The sequence below is a fragment of the Melozone crissalis genome, unplaced genomic scaffold (assembly GCF_028551555.1).
Source record: "Melozone crissalis strain CALT ecotype California unplaced genomic scaffold, PUWL_Pcris_2 ptg000013l_1, whole genome shotgun sequence".
NCBI lineage: Eukaryota > Metazoa > Chordata > Aves > Passeriformes > Passerellidae > Melozone > Melozone crissalis.
In genome coordinates, this window is record NW_026535791.1 from 51,889,342 (window position 1) to 51,911,386 (window position 22,045).

General features: G+C 36.4%; 1 protein-coding gene across 4 annotated transcripts in view; it reads right to left on the minus strand.

Annotated features, from left to right (window-relative positions):
- Window positions 1–22,045, minus strand: part of MYO16 (myosin XVI) — a 361,146-nt gene that overhangs the window by 180,719 nt on the left and 158,382 nt on the right. For all 4 annotated transcript variants that reach the window (XM_054271508.1, XM_054271509.1, XM_054271511.1 and 1 more), the window contains exons 6-9: window positions 20,918–21,042; window positions 17,038–17,163; window positions 3,251–3,326; window positions 1,765–1,918 (exon numbers count right to left, since the gene is read on the minus strand). In XM_054271508.1, the coding sequence (XP_054127483.1) occupies window positions 1,765–1,918; window positions 3,251–3,326; window positions 17,038–17,163; window positions 20,918–21,042 (481 nt within the window). The remainder of the gene's footprint in view (window positions 1–1,764; window positions 1,919–3,250; window positions 3,327–17,037; window positions 17,164–20,917; window positions 21,043–22,045) is intronic.

Below are 22,045 nucleotides of genomic sequence, written 5' to 3' on the forward strand. Positions count from 1 at the left end.
AAATCAGCTATCTTAATCTATGTATTACAGGAAGGAAAGAGTAGAGAAAAAAATATTTTCACACCACTTAAAATACGTGCAGATCATGTCTTCCAGAGGTTAATGGGTGTTAGCACTGAAACCAGTTTTCAGTACAATATGTGCACTGCAGTACTAACTTCTAGAATATAAAACACATGGAAATGCATCACCTAGATCACTTACTCATCACAAGAATGATGACTGTTCTCAAAGTCTCTAAAACCCCAATGAATAACTTTTGCTAGGCATCATTACATAGGTACAAGAGTGATCTACCTTCTACTTCTAGTATTAAAACATATAAATAATTAAAAATAAATTATTTAGTTACATTTCAGAATCTAAAGGCTTCAAGTGGTGCCTCAAGATTATTTTTTTTCATTTAAAAGACAGTTGAAGGCCACATAAATTTGAGGAGTAGGTTTATGCTATTGAAACAGTGGGTCAGACTGGAGGACTGATTATTTTGTAAGGAATTACCAAGTATGAAAAATTTGTAATTTCATAAACATTAATATCATATATCCAGCTGCATGTATTAATGAATGCAAATCATGAAGCAGAAACAACACCCTGTGTTTACCATCCATTAAATATTAAATCTTTACTAAATATCAATATATCCCATGGAGTTATGCATTTAACAGATTGATCATTTCATGACAGCTGCTCACCTCTTCCAAATTTTAATGCATCCAAACACATTCTGCCAGCCATAACTACTGTGAAATAGAAGCATATATGCTTTATCTGTCTCTCTATCAGAGGTTATTGTTTTCTTCACATACTCTTCAGTGATTACTACAGAAAAATTATTGTCAATGTTTTGCAAGATTATGCAACTAACAAATATATACTTTCAACATATGGCAACTGCACACTGTATAAATACATTACTTGTAACTTTTAAAATTCCCTATATCACAGTATCTGGAAAGAAGAATTTGAAATGTCAGTATGTCTTGTACTACCATAACACAGTCATTTATGCTTCATACCTATTGTACATTTCTTTTCACATACCCATAGCAATCTTTTTTTAAGGCTGACAAAGAAATACAAAAGTACCAACATTTAAATTTAAGGCAAAAAATTGACTCTTCAATACTGAGTTTTAACTCCTCACTGCTAAATGCTACTTGATTCCACTTGAATTTTAAGCATTACAAATCTAAATATAAATTTGTAAATATAATTTTGACCAGTATAAATTCATCTGCAATCATGTATCTGATTTTTATCTTTTCAGGATTTTTCCTTGCTTCTCTCATAGGCAATGATAGTTTTACTCACACTATACCCATCTACCTTAAGAAAAGGGTGTTCAACTCTACAGTATTAACCTCTAATAATTCTGCTAAGGCAACCCCAGGTAATTTCTGCTGGCAATTATAATATTTTATTATTCATAATCTATAACTATAAAACAAAGGCTGACAAAAAGATATGAGAGTTACAAATGCAAAAGATTATTCAGGCGATTTCAAAAAGGAAAGTTATTTGATCCATCAAATCACACAGAATCACAGAATGGCTGGGGGTGGAAGGGACTTCCTAGAGGGCACCTGGTCCATTCATCCTGCTCAGGCAGGGACATGTAAAGACAGCTACCCAGGACCATGTCCAGGTAGTTTTTGAATATCTCCAAGCACACTCAGCTAGGATTCACAGATTGACAGATATGGTTCAAAGGATAATCTGACTGCAGGGAATTGCTCTATAACACCACCAGCACTTACTTACAGTTTATTGGAAATTGTGGGCAAATCATGGATGATCTCTTCATATGGCTCTTCTTGAGATAAAGTAGAAGCAGCTAAAGGGTCTTTCATTTTTTCCTCCCAAACAATTTCAGCCTTCAGAAGCATTTCCTCAATAAAATCAGATGCTGCAACATCTAAGACATTGGAACAACAGGATTTCAGACAGGAAAATGGTGCAGAAAAGCTCCTTTGAATTAAAATCTCTACATTAGATTAAGACTAAACATGAGGCTAGACAACCCAAAAGGAATTGCTCAGATATCAACCATAAAATAATACTTGAAATTACTGGGAAAACAAAGGCAAAGTAAATTCAGTACAGACTTAAATTGCCATATGCAAAACCTCAAAACTATTCTTGCTGTGTAGCAAACCAAAGTATTCAATAATTTACAGGACTTCAGGAAAAACAATACAACCCTTTTCAACTTTATTCCTGTGAAAACATGCACTTAAATCCTTTTAAAATGTTTTACATTTCTACAAGCTAGATTTATATGTTTTATACATACAGAAGTGTTGAAAACAGTTCTGTTTGCCTAGCAGGAAGACAGTTAACTCAACTGTATTAAACACCTACTAAATATGGTTAGCTAACTGCATAACAATGCAGTTGTTATTATAACTCAGATTATCTGAGTTTAGTTCACAGCCTTTTTTACAAATGAAATCTTTATCTAACCACAAACAACACTGCTAAGGTTAGTATCATGAAGTTCCCCGTGTTTGTAGGCAGTACAGCACTTGAAGCATAACATATTTTGCTTTATTATGCAAGGGAAGTTTCACCCATTATCTGACAGGAAGTTTCCATTATCTACGTTACTGAGTTGCATCTTCATTTTATCCTAGGCACAGAATGTTGAACAATCATGTGTTTCTTTTCCACACTGTTAACTAGCATTACTGACATTAGCTCTGCTTTGATCTTTGTGTTAAGACCATTTGATCTGAAGTCCTTTCCAACCTAACAGAGTCTACAATTCTATTACCTTTAGAGCCAGTCCTACAGCTCCCTGTTGCTCTGTGGTTTAAGAAGGTGTCTTCTGCAGTAAGCAATGGCAGCTACACTTCAGAACTAAGTGTTGAAATTGTTTTCAGACAATAGCTATACAAATCCCAACTCAAGAGGACATGTACTATAAGCAGTTGAGACAGAATGGAACTCAGTGAGAAGTCACCAAAATGTGTAAATGCAGCTACCACCAAGGCCCAGAAGAACTCTCAAGTAAGAAACACAGCTAAAGATAAACAGGGAATGAAACAAGTGGAAGGACATGCTGTCATTTGATATGATATCCTGTGTTACCATGACCAGTAGTTTTCAGCAATGTGTTTAAGAACGAACGCATGTATATGTGTATATAACTCTACACACTAAATAAACAGTAGCTAAGAAAACACGAAGGAAAGAAAATGTGTCACAACAGCTAATACATACACTATGTACATGGATTTTCACCTACCTGAAGGCTTTTCATTATTGCAGTTAAGAAGATTGGGGTTTGCCTGGTGCATCAAAAGCAGCTTCACAAGATTGGTCTAAAATGGGCAAAACCAGAGGTGTTTGAAATGGGAGAAGCAGGACAGGTGCCTGTCACTCAGTTTATTCCTTCCTTCCTGCACTATCTGAAATCATATGATAAACCACACCCATCCCCACCCACCTTCTCAAGCCCACCTTCTTCAGCTACTAAGAACATTTCTGTAAATCACAAGTGGCAGAGTAAAATTCAATTCTTCTACAATTTCTGGCTATCCTTAGCAAAACTCCACCCCCAAATCACCTTCCACACACATGTAAACAAATTCACAAAGGAAAAAACCTACCACCTATTACCACCTGTTAAGACTTAGATCACAAAAATTTCTTTGTGTCTAACTAATTCAACAATGGTGTGCCAGCACTGACAAAGGGGTCTGACTCACAGCCACCATCACAGAAGTAAATCTGTTCTCAGTCAGTAGCAGAAATTGGCACATTTATCTTATGTTTACCAAAATCATCTAATCTATTAGTAAAGGTAAAAATTATAGCACAGTAGGGGAGGGTAAAGTAACATATAATGAAAAAGCCTAAAACATATTTTTCAATTCCTACAAGGAACTGGTTTTAGTGAGTTCTTCTATGGCTGCACCTAAGTCTCTAGAGATGCTTTCCCATCAAAGGCTGTAGCAATGTCTATCCTGACAAACTGGTCAGAAATAAGGGAAAGGCTGCATAAGGAACAAAAAATACTTTTAGAATATGAATTTACAGCCCAACTAAATGATAGAACTATATGTATTTTTGAATATATGTTAAAGAAAATAGAATGTATAATGCAAGTGCAACCGACAGGAGAGACAAGGATGAGCACAGGGGGAAAAATGCTGTGAAGGAAAGAAAGGATTCTTCAGAGAAGAACAACACATCTAGAGATAAATGAGACCTGACATGGAAGTCAGCTAAGCGAAAGCTGGCATAAACACAAGCAATAAATAAATAAATAAATAGGAAAGAAATCATTGCAATAAAAAAATCAGTTTGGATTCAGTACACAGGAGGAAAATTACAGGAAACACCATGATAATGAGGAATCCATTAAATGCAAAGAAAACTCCAAGCTTCAAATCATAGAAACCAGGAAAATATTGTTGCAAATTTCTATAAAATAAAAAGATCTTGCTCTCTTCAGATCTCTAATGCTGGTTTTCTTTTCTTGCAGTAACAGCAGAAAATTCAGCAAATTCCAAGAAGTGGGGAAGCCATAACAGGTTTATTTCCAAATCCAATTAGCCCTGCTTTCCACTGAGAAATTGCAAGTCATGTAAAAATATACACATGTATATGTCTTTCTTTATTAGGAAAAAAAAGGAACATACTTAGTTATGGAGCTATTGAATGATCTCTGAAAAGTGATAGTAGTTGTATTAGAGGAAGGAGGCTTTGAATGCATTTCCAGTAAAATAACAATACACAGCTTTTAGGGTTACCAAAGTTTTGGATTTATTTCACAAGAAATACGAAGCTCCAATATCAGTGCTTCCTGCTGCCAATGAAGTATTTCCAGCTGGGATTCCTTGATGCATGCCACCAAGACTAAGGTATTTGGGTCACCGACAATCTCAATAACCTGCTTTTAGATACACAACTCTCCTGTGCTGGAATTTAACTCATTCACTAATGCTTTAGAAGGAGCATTTTAAAATACAGTTTAGGTTGTAATGTAAAAATACATATCTTCAGAACTGTGTCTAACAGATGAAATATTTGTAGAATAATTACAGCAAATTATCATTAAGCAGAAGTATTTCAATTGCAGAGTTACAAAAAAAATACAAATTATTAGGTCAAGAAATAACATAATACCTAATGAATTATTGTAGAACCTATGAATAAAATTAGTGCGCATGTGTGTGTGTGTATATATATATATATATGTATATTCCTTTTTTTTCCCAGTGTAGCCTTTGCCAATTCATGTAAATTTAAAAAAAATGGACAGTGTCATGACTCACTATACAAAAAATGCCACAGTAATGGCAGTTATTTAAAATATCTGCTTATAAAATATCATTTGTCTTGCTTCTCCTTTTATACCCTTAACTATTTATTCAGTACCTTTAGAAAGAGCACCAGGAAACATCTCAGACCTTAATTTTCTCCTTTCAGATCTTATCTCTGAATATCCTCCTTCTCAAAAAACAAAATTAGTTAATGTCTGTATTCATAAAGCATGGCAGTCTCTCTTTTCCTGGTATTCTGCTCAAATTGCAGTATTTCTGTCTTTCTATGACATCTCTTACTGGATATCTTATCCTCTGACTGTTGAGAATGCTACTGCAAAGAATATTTTCCTGTCTCACACTTTAATCTGGAAGTCCCACCTTTTAGATTCCCCTAGCTCTTTTCTTGCTAGCCAGAAGATCCTTGCTCTCATTTTCAAATTACTTCAGAGGCTCTCCACAATTTATGTATTCCCCTTCATGCACCATTCTGGCCTCAGTTCCCACTGCACATTGGGCTGTGACTTTGGCCATCACTAATACATTGTAAGATACCTATTTCTGTACTTCTGGGCTGCACCTTATACTAATGAGGAAGCCTTGACAATATTGGTGAAGCTTGATTGTGAACATCAATTCAGAACCTGTTCTGATTTGATGCTTGCTGAAGGGAAACAGGTGATGGACTGAAAAATGGCCCAATGGCTGGGCCCAGAGGCTGCTGATGAGTGGCCAGCAGACTCAGTGGAGGCCAATAACCAGCTCTGTACCCTGGGCAACAGTAATGGGGCCTGTTCCACATCCCCATTAAAGATCTGGTTGATGGGGCAAAGTTCTCTGTTAGTATCAAATGTGAGGAGTGGCTGATATGCAAGAAGGTTATGCTGTCAACCTGAGGGATCTCAACAGGCCAGAGAAATGGGCAGACAAGAACCTCACAAAGCTCAACATGGCCAAGTGCAAAAGAACAGTCCCAGGCACCAGTACATGCTGAAGGCTACCCTACTGGAAAGGAGCTTTGCAGAAAAGGACCTGGGCGTTCTGGTAAATACCTTGCTGCACAAGAGTGAGCAATGTGCTTTGGCTGCCCACAGAGCGAATGCTTCCCTTGACAGCAATGAGAAAGAGTGGTACCCATACCTGACCTATGGTGAACCTTCCTCACTACTCAGCACAGGTGAGGTCACACCTGCAGCGCTGTGCCCATTTCTGAACTTCTCAATACAAAAGAGACATAGAAGAGTCTAGAAAAAGGGCACTACAATAATTAAGAGACTGGAGCACCTCAAATATGAGGAAAAACCAGGAGAGCTGGAATTATCCAATCTGGAGAAACAAAGATTCATGGGAATGCCATCCATGTGGGTAAATACCAGAAGGGAGGGTATAAAGATGACAGAGACAAGCTCTTTTCAGTGGTGCCTAGTGACAGGTCAGTAGGGTACTGAGGCATCTCCCTTGCACAGATGGATTGAGGGAGTTGGGCCTGTTCAGTCTGAAGATGGGATGACTGGGAGGGGACCACATCAATATCTGTCAGCATCTGAAGGGAAGGCGTCAAGAGCAGGGGGGTTGGATGTGATAACCACTGTGGTCCCTTCCAATCTTATCCCTTCTGTGACATAAGGCAGCATAAATAAATCTACTGCAATACACACATTATAAAGCCTCCAAATACAATTGCCCTGTACTGAAAAAGAGGCTAAGTTTTACCACACATTAATGCCAGCAAAAAAAAAACCAACAAAACAATTCTGAGTTTCATAAAAAAAAGGCTCAGGAGCACCATTGTTGGCAAGACTGCAAGGCTTCCTGCCACAAATAAGTAACTGCAGTAACAGAGTAGGGGCATGAAGGAGTAACAGATTTTTCAAGAATCTCCTCATGCACTTGAGACTGCCAAGGCATCTCCAAACTGCTCTCAAACTATGCTATTTTTTACTGGTAATTAATTAACTTTAGAGCAGAACCAGTATTCCTGAAAAGTGTCTTCCTTTGTTCCTTGTCTGGTCAGATATTTTTCCTCTGAAGCCATGTACAGGACATTAGATGTGTATGAGCACCTGCAACGGATAAACTGCTGGCTCTGCCTGAGATTTTTTAGTTCTTATTATCCAAGTCCCAGTCCCAGAGCCACTAACTCAGATCATTTATTCTCTTTTCTTTATCATCAGAGGGATACCTGCTTAAATCCTAAATTCAAAAAGCTGGAGGTTTTATGCAAATGTCCTCATGTGCTGTTTTGCACAGCAATGAATATGCATTATCCAATTTGCATGAACCCCCAACAGTACATTCCTTCAGTCTTTCATTTTCTTCCCTATCATCACCAAAATTTCTCTCCACTTCTCCACTCCTCTCTGTCTGTTTAAACATTGGAAATATTCTGTAATCTCTAAGGGACCTGGTTTACAACCAACCTTTTGGTTCCTAACCTCCTTCTCCATTTTTTATTCCCCAGGCACTTCTTCATATCCACTCCTCTGTTCTCTCAGGCTAAGCCCTCACCACCTTCTTCTGGTGATTTTGTTCTACTTCTTGACCCTTCTCCGTTTATCACTGGATATGGATATGGTCCCCACCATGTGCTCATCCACAGTGAGGCAAAGATGTATGATAAGAAACTCGTGGAGCAACAATCTTAAATCAAAATTAGTATTATTTTTGACCATCAACCTCACACCATCGTGTGAAATACAGTAAAATCACCAAACATATCTAAGGTGTATGTTCATGAAACACAGCAAAACCTCTAGACAGAACACAAGAAATATCACTGGTTACACCATTATACTCTGCAGTCTTCACCACTGAGCAAGATGATCTATCTCTGCACTCATAAGGTCCAGTTTTCTATTGCTCATATGAGTAAAATTTAACTTGCTAGGTTGAAAAGTGCATGTTTATCTGTGTGATTTTTATTGGGCAGTTGCTAGGACTGCTGCCTGTCAACGCTTATGATTTTTCAGTTTTTTGAGGGTTTTTTTGTGTTTTTTTTTTTTGTTTGTTTTTGTTTGCTTATTTCTTTTTTGTTTTCTTTGGGTTTTTTGTGGGTTTTTTTTTTTTAATTAGACGGAAAAATAAAGTAACTAAAAATTAAACCCTTCTGATGGCCTGGTGGGGAAAAATATTTTACTTATCCTTGTGAGCTCCTGTGTTTGTATGATTTGAAGACTTTTATTAGGTAGAAAATGAATTCCATAGGCTGAGAATATTTTTTTGTTGTTGCCTGCTTGGAAAATCATCACAACTTAGCACGGTTTTAAAACTTTGAAAAAATCAGCTACCCAATGCTTTTTTTTTAAGACAGTTTTTTAATTATAATGGATAAATCAGGGAGCCCCCTTTTTCTAGTACAGTCCACTAAAGGCCTACATGTTAACAGAACCAGTAACAGCTGGTCTATTTAAATATACAGTTGGATGTTCAAAATATTTGCAATGAAAAGAATAAAAAAAATCAAGGAAGTAGTTTCTATTTTTATTACTTCTGTTATTATTGTAATTACTAAGCTTCTGTGACAGAAGTGCTGTAGTTTAATTCTAACCATATATTCCATAGACTGAATAAATAAGATCAGATAAGTCATGGAGCAATATAACTCCTTAGAATAATACTGGAGACTATTCAACTAATTAATGGGGTGATAACAGGCACTTTACCAAGCATCAAGGACATAAAAAAGAAAAATGTAGGTTAGGAACCTTACTCCTGGGGAGTGAAACAAATTCTAAGACAGAGACTCCCAACATTAGAAAACAGGATACCTATTAAGCCACTGGAGTTCCTGTGAACTGAGCTTCCAAGATCATGTATTTGTTCTCCATTACATAATAGCATGCCTTAGATAACTGTGACCCTTACAGACATAATTTCATAGGTAAAGCCCTAAAAAAGAGCAATCGTGTTCAGAGGCTAAATAGAATTTCCTCTGCAATTGGAAATCTGATCCACAATACTGTTCTAAACACAGGAAATGAAGTCTGAAACTCATTACAGATCTCTATTCTTAATAGAATATAGATTAGGAAGATTTTTTGTTTTCTATTTGAGTGCAGAGAAAAGGGGACCATAACCAACTGTGGTCAGCAAAGTGGAACAGATCAGGAAAAGTAGGTTGTGGGAATAAGACTAGCAGCAGGGTAGAAAGCATTGAGGGGGAGCGTGTGGAATGGAAGAAGGCATAGATAAAAAGCGGGAATCTGGAACTAACAGCGTGAAATAAATGAAGTGAAAGGGAAGAAGAGAAATGTGGCAAGGAGCCAGGATGTAGGTAGAGACAGACTAATCAGAAAAATGAAAGAAGAAAGTGACATGTGAGGAAAAAAACACTGAGATTGAACAAGGGAGATTGGGACTGTAAGCAAGTGGGACAGAAGGGCAGGAAGGTTGGCATGAAGTCAAAGTAGAAAAAAAAAATGAAAGCTTGGATGAGAACCAGGGAATGGAGGAGGGGCAGAAGCTCACTGTGCAAGGAATCAGGATTCAGACAAAACTTGTAAGGAAAGGACACGAAGCCAGGCAAATGAATCGGACAATAAGGCAATAGAATAAGGACAACAATGGAGCAGACTGGAGGCAATGGGACAAATCAGGCTATGTCAGGGAGGAATGAACCGTAAACACTGCGGCTGTTCAGGCACAGAGCCTGGAATGGAACCCAGGCTGCCCAGGTGCCACCGCCACCTTTCTGCAGTCAGCAAGTTTAACCTATATGCTTTAAGAAGATGCCTCTTGAACCTCTGGAACAGTTCCAGCAAAAAAAGAGGGAAGCCTAATGCTGTTTTCAGCTGTTAAAGCAAGTGACAAAGGTCATGTAAATGGTTTTCTACAGCTGATGTAAAAACTGCATCAGTTTTTACTTGAAGACTGATAACCTACATTTCTATTTTTCAATACACCAGGAATTTAGACAGAGAAAAATAAAATAAATCAGGGAAAATATTATGTGATCTTGTGATTAATGATGCTTGTAAGTTATGGTCCTACAAGTCAAATATTTGTATTACAGAGATCAGAAATCCACTTCCAAAAGTTTGTGCCTGAAAAGCCTTGTAAGACATCTTTTTTCATACTTGCCTCTCATATATGAAGGTCACTATAAAAGGTATTTTAAGGAAAATGAAATTTATATTGATCGGAGAGATCCTGCAATAACCAAGTATATAGTGCAGACTATGCACACCTCAGCTTTAAAAGCACACATGTAAACACTGAGAATTTTGTAGTAATTTTGTAAACTGAGATTTTTCCTAGTCTGTATATGAAATTCAAACTCTTTTCTTATCATTTGGTATTGTGTGAATCTAGGATTCCTTATATTCTCTGCCCACAATTAGCATTTGAATCATCTATAGAAATCTTGTGAATATATTGAGAGTGAAAAAAAGATATCACGAGCAGAAATCCCAAAGTGAGCTCTCTGTTTGAGGAAACTGAGTGTAATTTGATCTGAAGGGAAATACAGCTTTTCTACCTGAGTACAATCAGATATGCCAAATATGAGCAAAAAGACTAAAGAAAAGAGAGCCAGACATGTCTGGATAAAACATGCTCTAGAGGATTTTCTGACCATAAATTAAAGACTCCAACTACTTGGCAGGGAAAATATTTATTCCCTGTGTGACAAAAAAATAATCTATTATTTTTGAAACACTAAATAAGCACCTCCTTCTTTTGGCTCTTCTCACTGAAAGCATTTGTGGTTGCAGAAGCTCAGAAACTGCATTCAAAGGAACTCCTGTAGCAATGGCCAAACTTCATGGGATAAGGTAACATTTCCCACAATGGGTTCATGTATTCATCAATACTGCAGTAAATTCTAGCAACAGATGTGGATTTTTGTTGTTGTTGTTGTTGTTTCAAGTGCAACATGCACTTAAAGAAAAAAAAAGAATCTACAGGTCATAGTTGAGTAAAATTACTAATTTGTTTTAGTAACGATGAGCAAATTAGTTCCCAATGTAAGAGGGTATATAATCTGAATTTAAGCAAGGAGCAGAGTCCTTTTATAATCTGAAATAAATGTTGGGTTTTGATGAACTAAGTAATCAGAGGGGTATGATTCAGGTCAACCAAATGTGTGTAAGGGAGAATATACTTACAGAATGACAATTTCACACATTTGAAAATGACACAGGATGTATATAATTTGTTAAGAAACATGAGGTAGGCCTGATGACATCTATAAGTTTGGGGTTTTTTATGTGGGATATTCCCATTTGATATTGGAAGAAATCCTTGCTAGTACAGGAGTTACTCTTGCAGAGATTCAGTCAGCAGTTGAACAAATGTCTTATCAGGTTTTTTTTGACATCATGAAACCCTTTAAACCTCAAAGCCGGAGGCTAAATCTTTTTTACTAAGCAGGAGAGTGCAATGCAGCAAGCTTAAGTATCCCCTATAACCCACACTGCTTAACTGTTAGCTCTCCCCCTGACTCTCCTTTGGACCACTCCAACCAGCTCTCTACAAACATGACTAATCTCCTATAGAGAAAACTAGCTTTAAACAATATGAATGTGGGCCAGGCTGTTGCCTGGTCTAATCCCTAATCCTCTTTTATTTAGTGATTTAATAGTTTAGACATAGGCATCATCCCCCAAGGATGAAATAGTGGGAGAGGTAGTGCTTAAGCTACTGCAGAGTCAGCTCTGACCTGCATGTCTCTGATAGTTGTTTGAAAGGTGACATTTCTGTGATAAACAGCAAAGAAACAGCTTGTGCCTGGGAATTGTGCCAAAGTACCCAAGGCAAATGTCAGAGCTGCAGCCTATTCCCACCATGGGGAGGGCGAGTGTGCGCTCTCCTGATCACAGCAGCTGGAAGATGTCCAGCAGGAACAGCACTACCAATGCCAGATTACTAGCTGTCCACAAAGTAAACTCAAATTAAGGGGCCAGCCTGAGAAACACAAGTCACTCTTCTGCAGCTGGCACCAGTGCCAACAGGGGCAGGGGGGTACCCAAGGGACAAGGACATGTGCCCTGCGCTGGTGTGCACAGACAGCAACCACAAACACACCAGCACTGCCCCTGCTGCCTGACAGGGACACAAAGGGCTCCAGCTGCCATCAAAAACAGGGTTAAACACGTCTGTGTCCAAAAGGCCCTGGTAAATTTACATAGGCAACCCTGAGATATTCTAATTTCTTGAGGCTAGCTTTGTTGCCTTAATAATCTTATTTTGAAGAGGTTTTTGTGTGTCGCAGGCGCAGATTTGGACGTGTGTTGTAGAGGTTATTATTTTCAATCATTTTATTAGAGTAAAATGACTAAGGTAAGTAACGCTGATCTTAATACCTCATTAATATAATTTTTTTGTTATAATGTTAATATGCATTAAAAACACAAAGCTGCCTTTACCCTTAATGCTTATATGGGGGGAGGAAGGAAATGAAAGCAGGAACTGTCATTTCTAGGAACTAGAAATGGACATTAATACATTACAAGTACAAAATTGCCTTTACCCTGAATGCTTATATGGGGGGAGGAAATGACAGCAGGAACTGTCATTTCTAAGAACTCAGAATAACGTTGTTTAAAAATAGTTCTATTTTTTAATGTTTGCAGACTAGTTGCGTTTCAATTAACAGTCTATTACACTCATTAATAACCTGTTTCTGTAAAGCAAATTCTTGTCTTACAGAGACTGACCTTCAGGCAGTAGCCTCAGCTGCCCTATTCTGTACTCAGTAGCCATATCCTGTACACAGTCCTCAAACTCACCAGCAATATCCTGTACTCCTATGCAAGAAAAATATTCTACTCTGGATCTATACATTCTGTCACTTACAGGACAATTCTATTATCATTCACCCATGCTCTGTTTTAATAGTCAGACTGATAATGTTTTTACACGGTAAATTTATCCGTTAAACTGGTTTTTTTTACAAATATTTGTAAAGATAGCCACAGATAATATTTTTTTTTTAACATCAGATAATATGTACTGACACTTAAAACTCTTACTTATTCTCTCTCTGGAGACAATACAACAGCATTCTGCTATGTTTTGCTTGTGATAAGATTGGTTTTATTTTAAATATCTAACTCTACTCCTCCTCTAGGATTCCCTCTGTACAACCTTATGTTTTCTAAATAAAAGGCATCAACTCCATGCCCCCTTCATGGTAACTGGGGAGACCTAGAACACCAGCGGGCAGCTGCCCCATCCTTTAGCCTCACACTTTGACCTGGATTCCTCATTAAGGATTTAAAGATGTTCAGATTGCACCTCTGACATATGCTATCTGCCCATGACTTCTATAACCAAGGAGGGTCAGACCTACAAGCAATGAACCATCATCCCTATTTTAAATGCATCCCCTAGAATTCTCTGAGTTATCTTCTAAAGGTGATTCTTCCCATTAGATAAGAAAAAGCTTTGATTTTGCCCTTAAGTTTAATTGGCTAAATTTAGTTGAGAGGAACCCCATCTGAAATAAAAATGGATTTGTCATTACCAAGGAATCTCTATGACCCAAGTTTATTATAAGGTGTGGATGCAATGTCTTTGACATGATTAGTTCACTCGGATTGCTGTATCTTTCACCAGTAATTTTACATATAAATTACTGTGCAAGATGGAATAGAAAGATTTTTATAATCCACTTCATTCACAACTTGAGATTTGTAAGAAGAAGCTTACAGTGCCTTTATTCTTTACAAGTTTCCTCCTGTGCAGAAGCAAATTAAATTTTCTCACTATAAATTTAAAACTTACACAGTTCCTTGGGTGGTTTATTTTGGGTTGTTTTTTTCTTTTTTTTTTCCTCCGGGTAATGTAAATTAGTACTATTTTCATTATTGCTATGCTCTTGCAAATAGCCAAATGTGTGGGTTTTTTCCCATTTTGTGGATTTAAAAATATAGAACAGTATATGTAGAGAGCTGAAGTGCTTTAACTTAGTCTGGATGTTACTCTAAAATAGAGTAACAATTTCTTCATATCATGAGTTCTTTTTGGTAAGATAATATGTAAAATATACATATGTAAGGTATGTACCATAAAATAGCTCAAAAACTAAATCTGTAATTTGTATAACTAATTTAATAACATTTTATTAAGGTGAGAAGCTTCTCCACATGAAAAATACATCTGCAGCTATTTTATAAACAGGAAAAACTATCAGTCCTTAAGACTCCTGGAATATGATATTGTTCCAATATTGCATGGGGTTTGGTTGCAGGCAGTGCAGAACCAGTGCTAGCAACCTATTCAATGACAATGATTTACAACAGGTTTTCTGAAATTTCTGTGACCACTCATTAAAGGATCATTGCTTATTAGACAAGCCATAAGACAAGTAAAGGTTATTTTGCTGTTCAAATACATTTCTGGAAGGCCAGAAATCCTCCCAAGAACTTAAAAGGACATCAAACTAAAACAAAACAGACTTTATGACAGTCTTCCAGTACAAGATATTTATCACTGTAGCAAGTTTTTCAAGTGTGACTTTTAAAAAAAAACATGCCACAAATATGTGTTAGAAGAGTGTGAAACTGTAAGGGATCAAGTCCAGAATTTATATTAATTGCTTTTCCAGGGAACATTAAAAAATTTTCAGCTAAAAAATAACCATTTCCTCATAAATATACTTTAATTTAAAAGAGACTATCTAATTCATGTCTTGTCTAAGGTTATTTCCTTTCTGCCAAACTACTTTTACCAAAAATAGGAACAATGCTCATATTAGTCTATAATTAATTACTCAAAATGGAATTATAAATATGGTATGCATGTTCATTCATTCCAAGGCTAAAAGATATTTCAAAATGATCATAATAAGAAAGGAAATTTTAAAAACACCCTGATAGTGTAGTTACAAGAAGTAGAAGATATGCAATAAATCCCTTTAATAAAGGAATTGAAATTATTTACTTGTTTCTTACAAACAGAATCACACAAAAGCTGTATTTATCTGGTCAATAACATTGGCAAATTATATATAATGCTAATAGGATATTTCTAAACTTTATTATTTACTAACGCTACAAAGGGAAAATATTTGGCCTGTATTTAGCTAATTTTAGTGAAGAGTACAATGTTCTTTCATAGTCTTTGTCTGCGTGTACCCATACTGGTTGTATAGAGACTAGAGCAGCTGGTCCCTGACTCCTCCCTGAAAACTCCTGAAATAGTAAGGATTAACACTATTGTCATCTGGGATATAAGGGAGATGCAGTCCAACAAAAGTGCCAACAAAAAGAGTAATTTCAAAAATAGCAATCTGAGCTCTTAGAATTCTTCAAAAGGAAAGACATTTTTTTTCCATTAGCCACTTTCAACTACAAACTTTCATGTACAAGCCTGTTTCTAGAAGAAAAATACCTGTCTTCACAAGAAAGAGTATTTCAAGTCATCCAGAGTTAGTGTGGCAAACACATGCATGCTACACATATGTAAGGAAAGGTAAGTCCTTTCCCAGCCCTTTCAAGTGATTTCTTTCAAGTCCTCTTCAATTAAACTCAGGTTTAGCTTTACAATAGAAGAAATGCCCAGCTGTAGTATAATCGCATTGTTGCAGTACAAAGCCCTAACTTGAGAGCCATCCTAAAATGTGAGAATAAGAAGCTCAAGACTCCATCACTGCTACCCCTTATTTCTGAATAAGAGCTTTCCTGCCCTACTGAAGTCTGAACAGGCAGAGTGAGAGCAGAGGGATCAGTGAGAGCAGTAGAACTGAAGCAGAATTACAGAACAACACAGGGTAAATAGGATGAGAAAATTAAATCTACAGTAAATTCAAGAGACCTCTGATACCTCACTTGCTGACAAAATTTTGATTCAGCATATCTGTGTGAAATTTTTCTCTGTAAATTTAAACTACCTGAAGTTATTGAGGATATACTTCAGGCCACATATATGTATTTTTAATAGATACAGATATATATACATAAACCAATAACTTAATCTGCTATGAAAATATGCAGACCTTTGACACTCTATAAAAGAGCAGGCACAAGGTATCTCAATAGGAGAAATCTATTACCCAGCAGAACTAATTTACCTAAATAAATACACCAACTTTTACTATTTTACTATAACTTTTGCCCCATTTTTACTTTTTTCTTGTTATAAAGCATATTATTTATTTTCTGAAGTCCAAGCCAAGATTGTGACAGAGGTTTTCAGAAGATACCTATGGGTAAGTGGTGATTTGTGAGCCCTGAGGTGGGTGGAGAGCTGTGGAGAACTCTCCTAAAATGGTCAAACTGTAACAAAGACTCACTGAACATGTCTGGAGAGTGTGAGGATGAAGGAGAACTGAAAAGGTAAGAAAACTGAAAACTGAAGAAGTATTAAGAGGGACAAGTCATGTTTAGGTATGGCCTCTAAATCCCAATCCCAGGACACCCTTCCACCATTCAGTGACTGGAAAGCTTTGAACACAGCTCCTAGATGAATCCTGGACATTTATTCACAGAAATACACACAGCAAAAATCTAAATAAGCTTTGATATTAGACTGTAAAAAATATCAGACAAAGTATTTATTTTGTCTTCCTTTCAAATGTCAGTGCAAACCTAGTTTTTGCTGCAGACAAATTGTTGCTGGTGGTAGATTGAGCTGTTTTGACTAAATAGCTTTACAAGCTTCATTAGCAAATGGTCTCTGATATTTCAGATGCTAATTTATACTACATGAATGAGGAAGTTTTTTGTATTAAAGTAAGAATAGTCTCCCAGACTTGAAAGCATTTGCTATTGCTACAGAAGTCTACCACAAAGGAAAGAGAAGCAGGTGAAAAATCATGCTTTACCTGTCCATACTTTGCAGCCAAATGTAGGGGTGTCCAGTACTGATTATCCCCTGCATTGAGATCAGCCCCATGATCCAGTATCAGAGATGCAACATTCTTGTATCCGTTAGCACAGGCTACATGCAGCTGCAATATAAAAGGTAAATTTTGCATATAGTAACAGTTTAAAGAACTCATCCATGGTGTACTACTTCATATCTTTACTAATCACAGTTACAGCAAACACAAAATGTACATGTGATTACTACAGGCTAGAAAACCACTGCAGAATCTTTTTTAGCATTTATAAACAAGATGCACCTGAAAAAAATAATTCTAGCTTTTTGTGAGCTACTAACCAATCTAGTCTATCATTTTCATATAACTTCAAGCAAACATGATTTCAAACACATTCAAAGCCTTCATGAGCCAAGGTGGAATGAGATTTCAACACAGCTTGACCACTCTTCAAGCCTAGAACTTTGTTTTGTAGCAGTTCAAGTATCCCAGATTTAAGCTGACACTACTCCAGGATGAATTCATTAGCACATAATCAAACCAAGCACATTGACATTGCAGCACAAAATTAGACAAAAAATACTTTCCAAGGCTTAAACCACAAAGATTTTATTTTCTATACTTGCATTGCTTACCTAGATATTTAATTTTTTTTTTTGTAATTGTTTAAACAATTTTAGTTGAATTTCTGTATCTCTGAACTTCATTTAAGAGTCAAAGTGAAACAGAAAGAGGGTGGAAAGTGCAGTAACAGAATGACCAAAACTTAGGTCAGCAGGCACCTCAGGAGGTCAAGTAGTACAACTTGCTGCTAAAACAGGGATAACTTCAAAGGCGGCTGTGTTTGATCAGGGGTTATCACTCTGAGTAGCAAATACTGTAAGAATGATAAAGTGTGAAAACTGTAATGGCAAGAAAGGGAGAAAAGAAATTTTAAAAAATCTTTATAAATGGCTGATTTGAGGAGCTGGGCATTCTATTTTGCAGTGTATAATTATTTAAGACTCTGTATGCGTTTGGCATTCATATCAGCAATCAATTCCACCATATGCTATTTATAGGATGAGATTTTTTAATATAAAAAATGCCAGCAGCCATGTGGGGTTTCATTTAAAATAAATAGGAAGTGTGCAAAATAAATATAAAAACAATATAATAGCAAACAGGTCTTGTGAACAGAGAAAAAGGGAAAGATAATAGGGCAATAAGATTATTTTCTCTTATAATAATCAAGTAGAAGAAGAAAATACAATAAGGAATCCTATATCAGGGAAAACATGTAATTTGCAGGTTTTGGTGACAATTGTTTTTTATATGTGGTGAATAACTGTTGAGGCGTACATTTCATGTGATGAGATTGACCCAGGCTACAGTTTAGTTGTCTTTACTTTCTCACAGTCCTCTGTTGTAATTTCAAACATTCTCTTCAGTTCTAGGAATGCGGGGGACAAGGCCTGAATTTGGAATTTGGCAAAATAGAACTGGTCATCCCCAGTCAGAAGAACTTAATACTCACACTGGTCAGTAAGAATAGGGCATAGGAATATGGCAGAAATTGAGAAGTCAGATTAGAGTTGGTCCCTGTATCCCCAAACCCCACAGCCCCCTGCGTGACTTTTTCTCCTCAAAGCACTGTTAGCAGAAGATATTCTTTTTCTGGTGATTGAAATAGATCGATAATGGCAATAAAAAAGTTCTTGCAATAAACCTGTTACAACTGTGTATTCCAAAGTCACTGTAAGAATAGGAGACACTAAAATGAGAGTTTGGGATATAATTTCCCTTACCTGCTATTTCTGGTTCAGCTGCAGACACAGAGCATACATAAAGTTTTCACTATGAACATGATTCATGCAGAGGGAAAGAATACAGTCATTCAAAATCTTCCCCTGGAAAGGGTGCAAAACTCCCCTGGGGACAGAACTTTGATTCTGCATGCTATGATTTCCAATGTACAAAACCCTCAAATCTTTCCTGTAATTTAACACAGCTTCATGGTGGAGGGAGGGTGTGTTTTAACAGAAGGAACTACAGCTTCTATCCAGACATCAACTTGACAAGTGCTATTTTCAAGCAGTGTAAGAGCTCCTAGGAAATATTTTATGGCTGAAATCTTTCAGAGAAAAACTATTAGAAGAGAATACAGTAGAAAATTTCAGTGTCTGTTGGTAGTGCATGTGCACAAATGTAGTTGTTATGAGTCAAGGAGAATGTGTATATTTATATATTTAAAACAACTTCTTGCTTGATTCCTCTTACACATATATGTATTCTGTCAAGAGAAATTTGAGATTTAAGACTTAAAAAAAATTTGATTTGAGACTTAAACCAAATAGATTTGTCTTTTTTGTACAGATAGATGTAGAGGAACAAAACCTTATTTCCAGAACCCTCTGATATCCATATAACATTCACAGACTGGCTGACTCATCACTCATGAATAAAGAGATAATAGTTAAAAAAAATCTGGATTATCCACCAATTTGTCAAACAATAGTGTCACATAATAGAAATCTCAAAGAAAAGTGAAGTTACCTACTTTGTGTCTATTTCCTGAAAAAATCAGATTTCAGCATAAAAACTTCTATGGAAAAAGTATCCCTTTTGTCAACATTCTACTAAGCAAACAGCAAAAATCCCAAAGTACCCACAATGTTCTTCTCCTAGTATTTGCAGTTCTGTTAAACATCTTTCAGAAATGTATTTCAACTATTCCAGCCAACTACAGGAAAGTTTTTATACAGTTGTATTTATTTAAGTTCATAACTCAGTTTAACTCAACAATTCTGACTAAAATAGCAATAGAAGTACAATAGCTATGTGATTTAGCAGCTTAGATAAAAATATCAGGAAACTGGAGGGTAAATTAATGCTTTTATGAAATAAACTAAAACTTGTGCTGTTTCTTCCCACCCCTTCCCTGCTGTCCTGTTTTTAAATTAACTGCCTTGGGGTTGTCACCCCAGAAGTCACAGTGTTCTGTTCCTAGAGAAAGCCTGTGGCTGGATTCAATCCAGGGATGAGGCTGATCACTTTTTCAGTTATAGCTTAAACATTCCACAGATATTAAAATATACAATGATTTAGTATATTAATTCAGTATTGGGCAATGTAATTCAATGCAAATGCAGAAATGATAGTAATAATTGCTATTGCTCTAATTATAGTTGTACACTATTTGCAGAAAAAAAACAAGGAACTCTTAAAAATGCTTTCAATATATTAATGCTGCTGATTTACTATTTATTGATTGATTGATAATAGTGTTGAAGATTTCATATGCAAAGGGAACATTCCACATACATGCTATGGAAGTACACATGAAATTAGAATTATTTGACAGCTGAAGAAATTGAAATACTGACAAAACAAATGGATAGAAGATCTATTTGAAGAAGAAAGTATAGTAAAATCCAGTGACCATAAATAACATGCAAATTTGTGAGTAGGAGTACTTTTCCATGTATATGGTGAATGCTTTAGTACACTGAATCAAGATTGGATTGCTACAGGAAGCAGTGTATTAGTAGGGCTCAGTCAGAAGATACAAGCCAAAACCAGGGATCACTGAGTGAAGTTTCAGCCCCTCTCTCACACAGAATGTCAGACACCACATCTATCTCCTGCAGCTTTAAACTAAGGTGCTAATAGCTTTGCTATTAAATTTAATGTTGCATATTTGTTGGCTGGGAGAAAAAAAGTTGTCATTGAGATGTTGCACTACCTTATTTTAAAATTCATATTATGCATGGAATTAACACACATCTATTTTCAAAACACCAGGTAGAACCAAAACTCTCTTAAGAGAACTGCCTTGCAAACATGCTGAATTTGTTGCAGCACACGCATAATCCCAGGGTGATGATTCCATGCTGCCACTCACCAGGGTAACTCCTTCATCATTCTTCTGATTCACACTCCCTCCACTTGAGATGAGCTGTCGGACATCTGTAAGCATGGTCATAGCTCTCTGAATCTTCATTTGGCGTAAGGAATTCAGCTCTACACCTGGAAAAAGAAAAGGATAAAATTCTGCTGTTTTATTCATCAATAAAGAACAGATATGATTTTGTGGTCTGGGCTTTTAAAAGCATTTCAATAGACTTTAGTACGTAATTTTGAGTGTTTACCTATCTATCATTACCACAAAGTCTGCTCCTATAATTATCAGTCAATACATGGATAATTTAAGTCAGTGAGCAATATCCAATAAACCACCATGATCTCCTACTGACTGAAAGAGCAGTTGCAGGTAAAGGAGCTGCAAAATCATGAAACCCACTGGCAGTGTGAAATAGCTGTGATTGGGAAAAGAATTTAAAAATCTAAGGAAGACACTCAAGTGTTTGGGACTTTTTTAATTTTTTGTTGTTGTTGTTGAATTCTTTCAGCCCTGCAAATACATCACAGTATCCAGATCAGTCCCCCAAATTTGGTGGCTGAACTGCTTGAGAGGCTGTGAGTCAAGAAAATGACATTAAAACTCAACACTTTTTTATGTGCCTGGGTTATTTTTAACTGAGAGTAGCTCTCCAGCTGAGCCTAGACCATTTCAAGGCCCCATAAACCAAGAGGAAATGTGGTGTGGCAAGATAGGAGGGGATGAGAGGAATGAAGGGTATGGGATTGCTTGTGTCAGCATTGCTTCTGAAAGAATAATTGTCGAAGAACAGTATCAGAAAGAAGATAAGCAAGGCAGTCTATAACCAAAAGAAAGCACGGTCACCAGTCTGAAGAGGTTTAAAATAAGAACCAGGATACAACAATAATGTGAAGTGATTAAATTAGCAACCAGCTGTGGTTAGATTGGAACAAATAACCTTAATTTGCGACTTCATTCTTCTGCTTCTAGTTCATGTGATTATTTAAATAAATATATAGAAAATGAAATTTGAGTAAAAATTTTCTGTTCTGGAAGAAATTATTTTTTATTTCTCTTCCATATTTGTCACTAAGTTAAAAAATTACAAACTATAAATAAATTTATTGAATATGTATTTAATAATGCTTT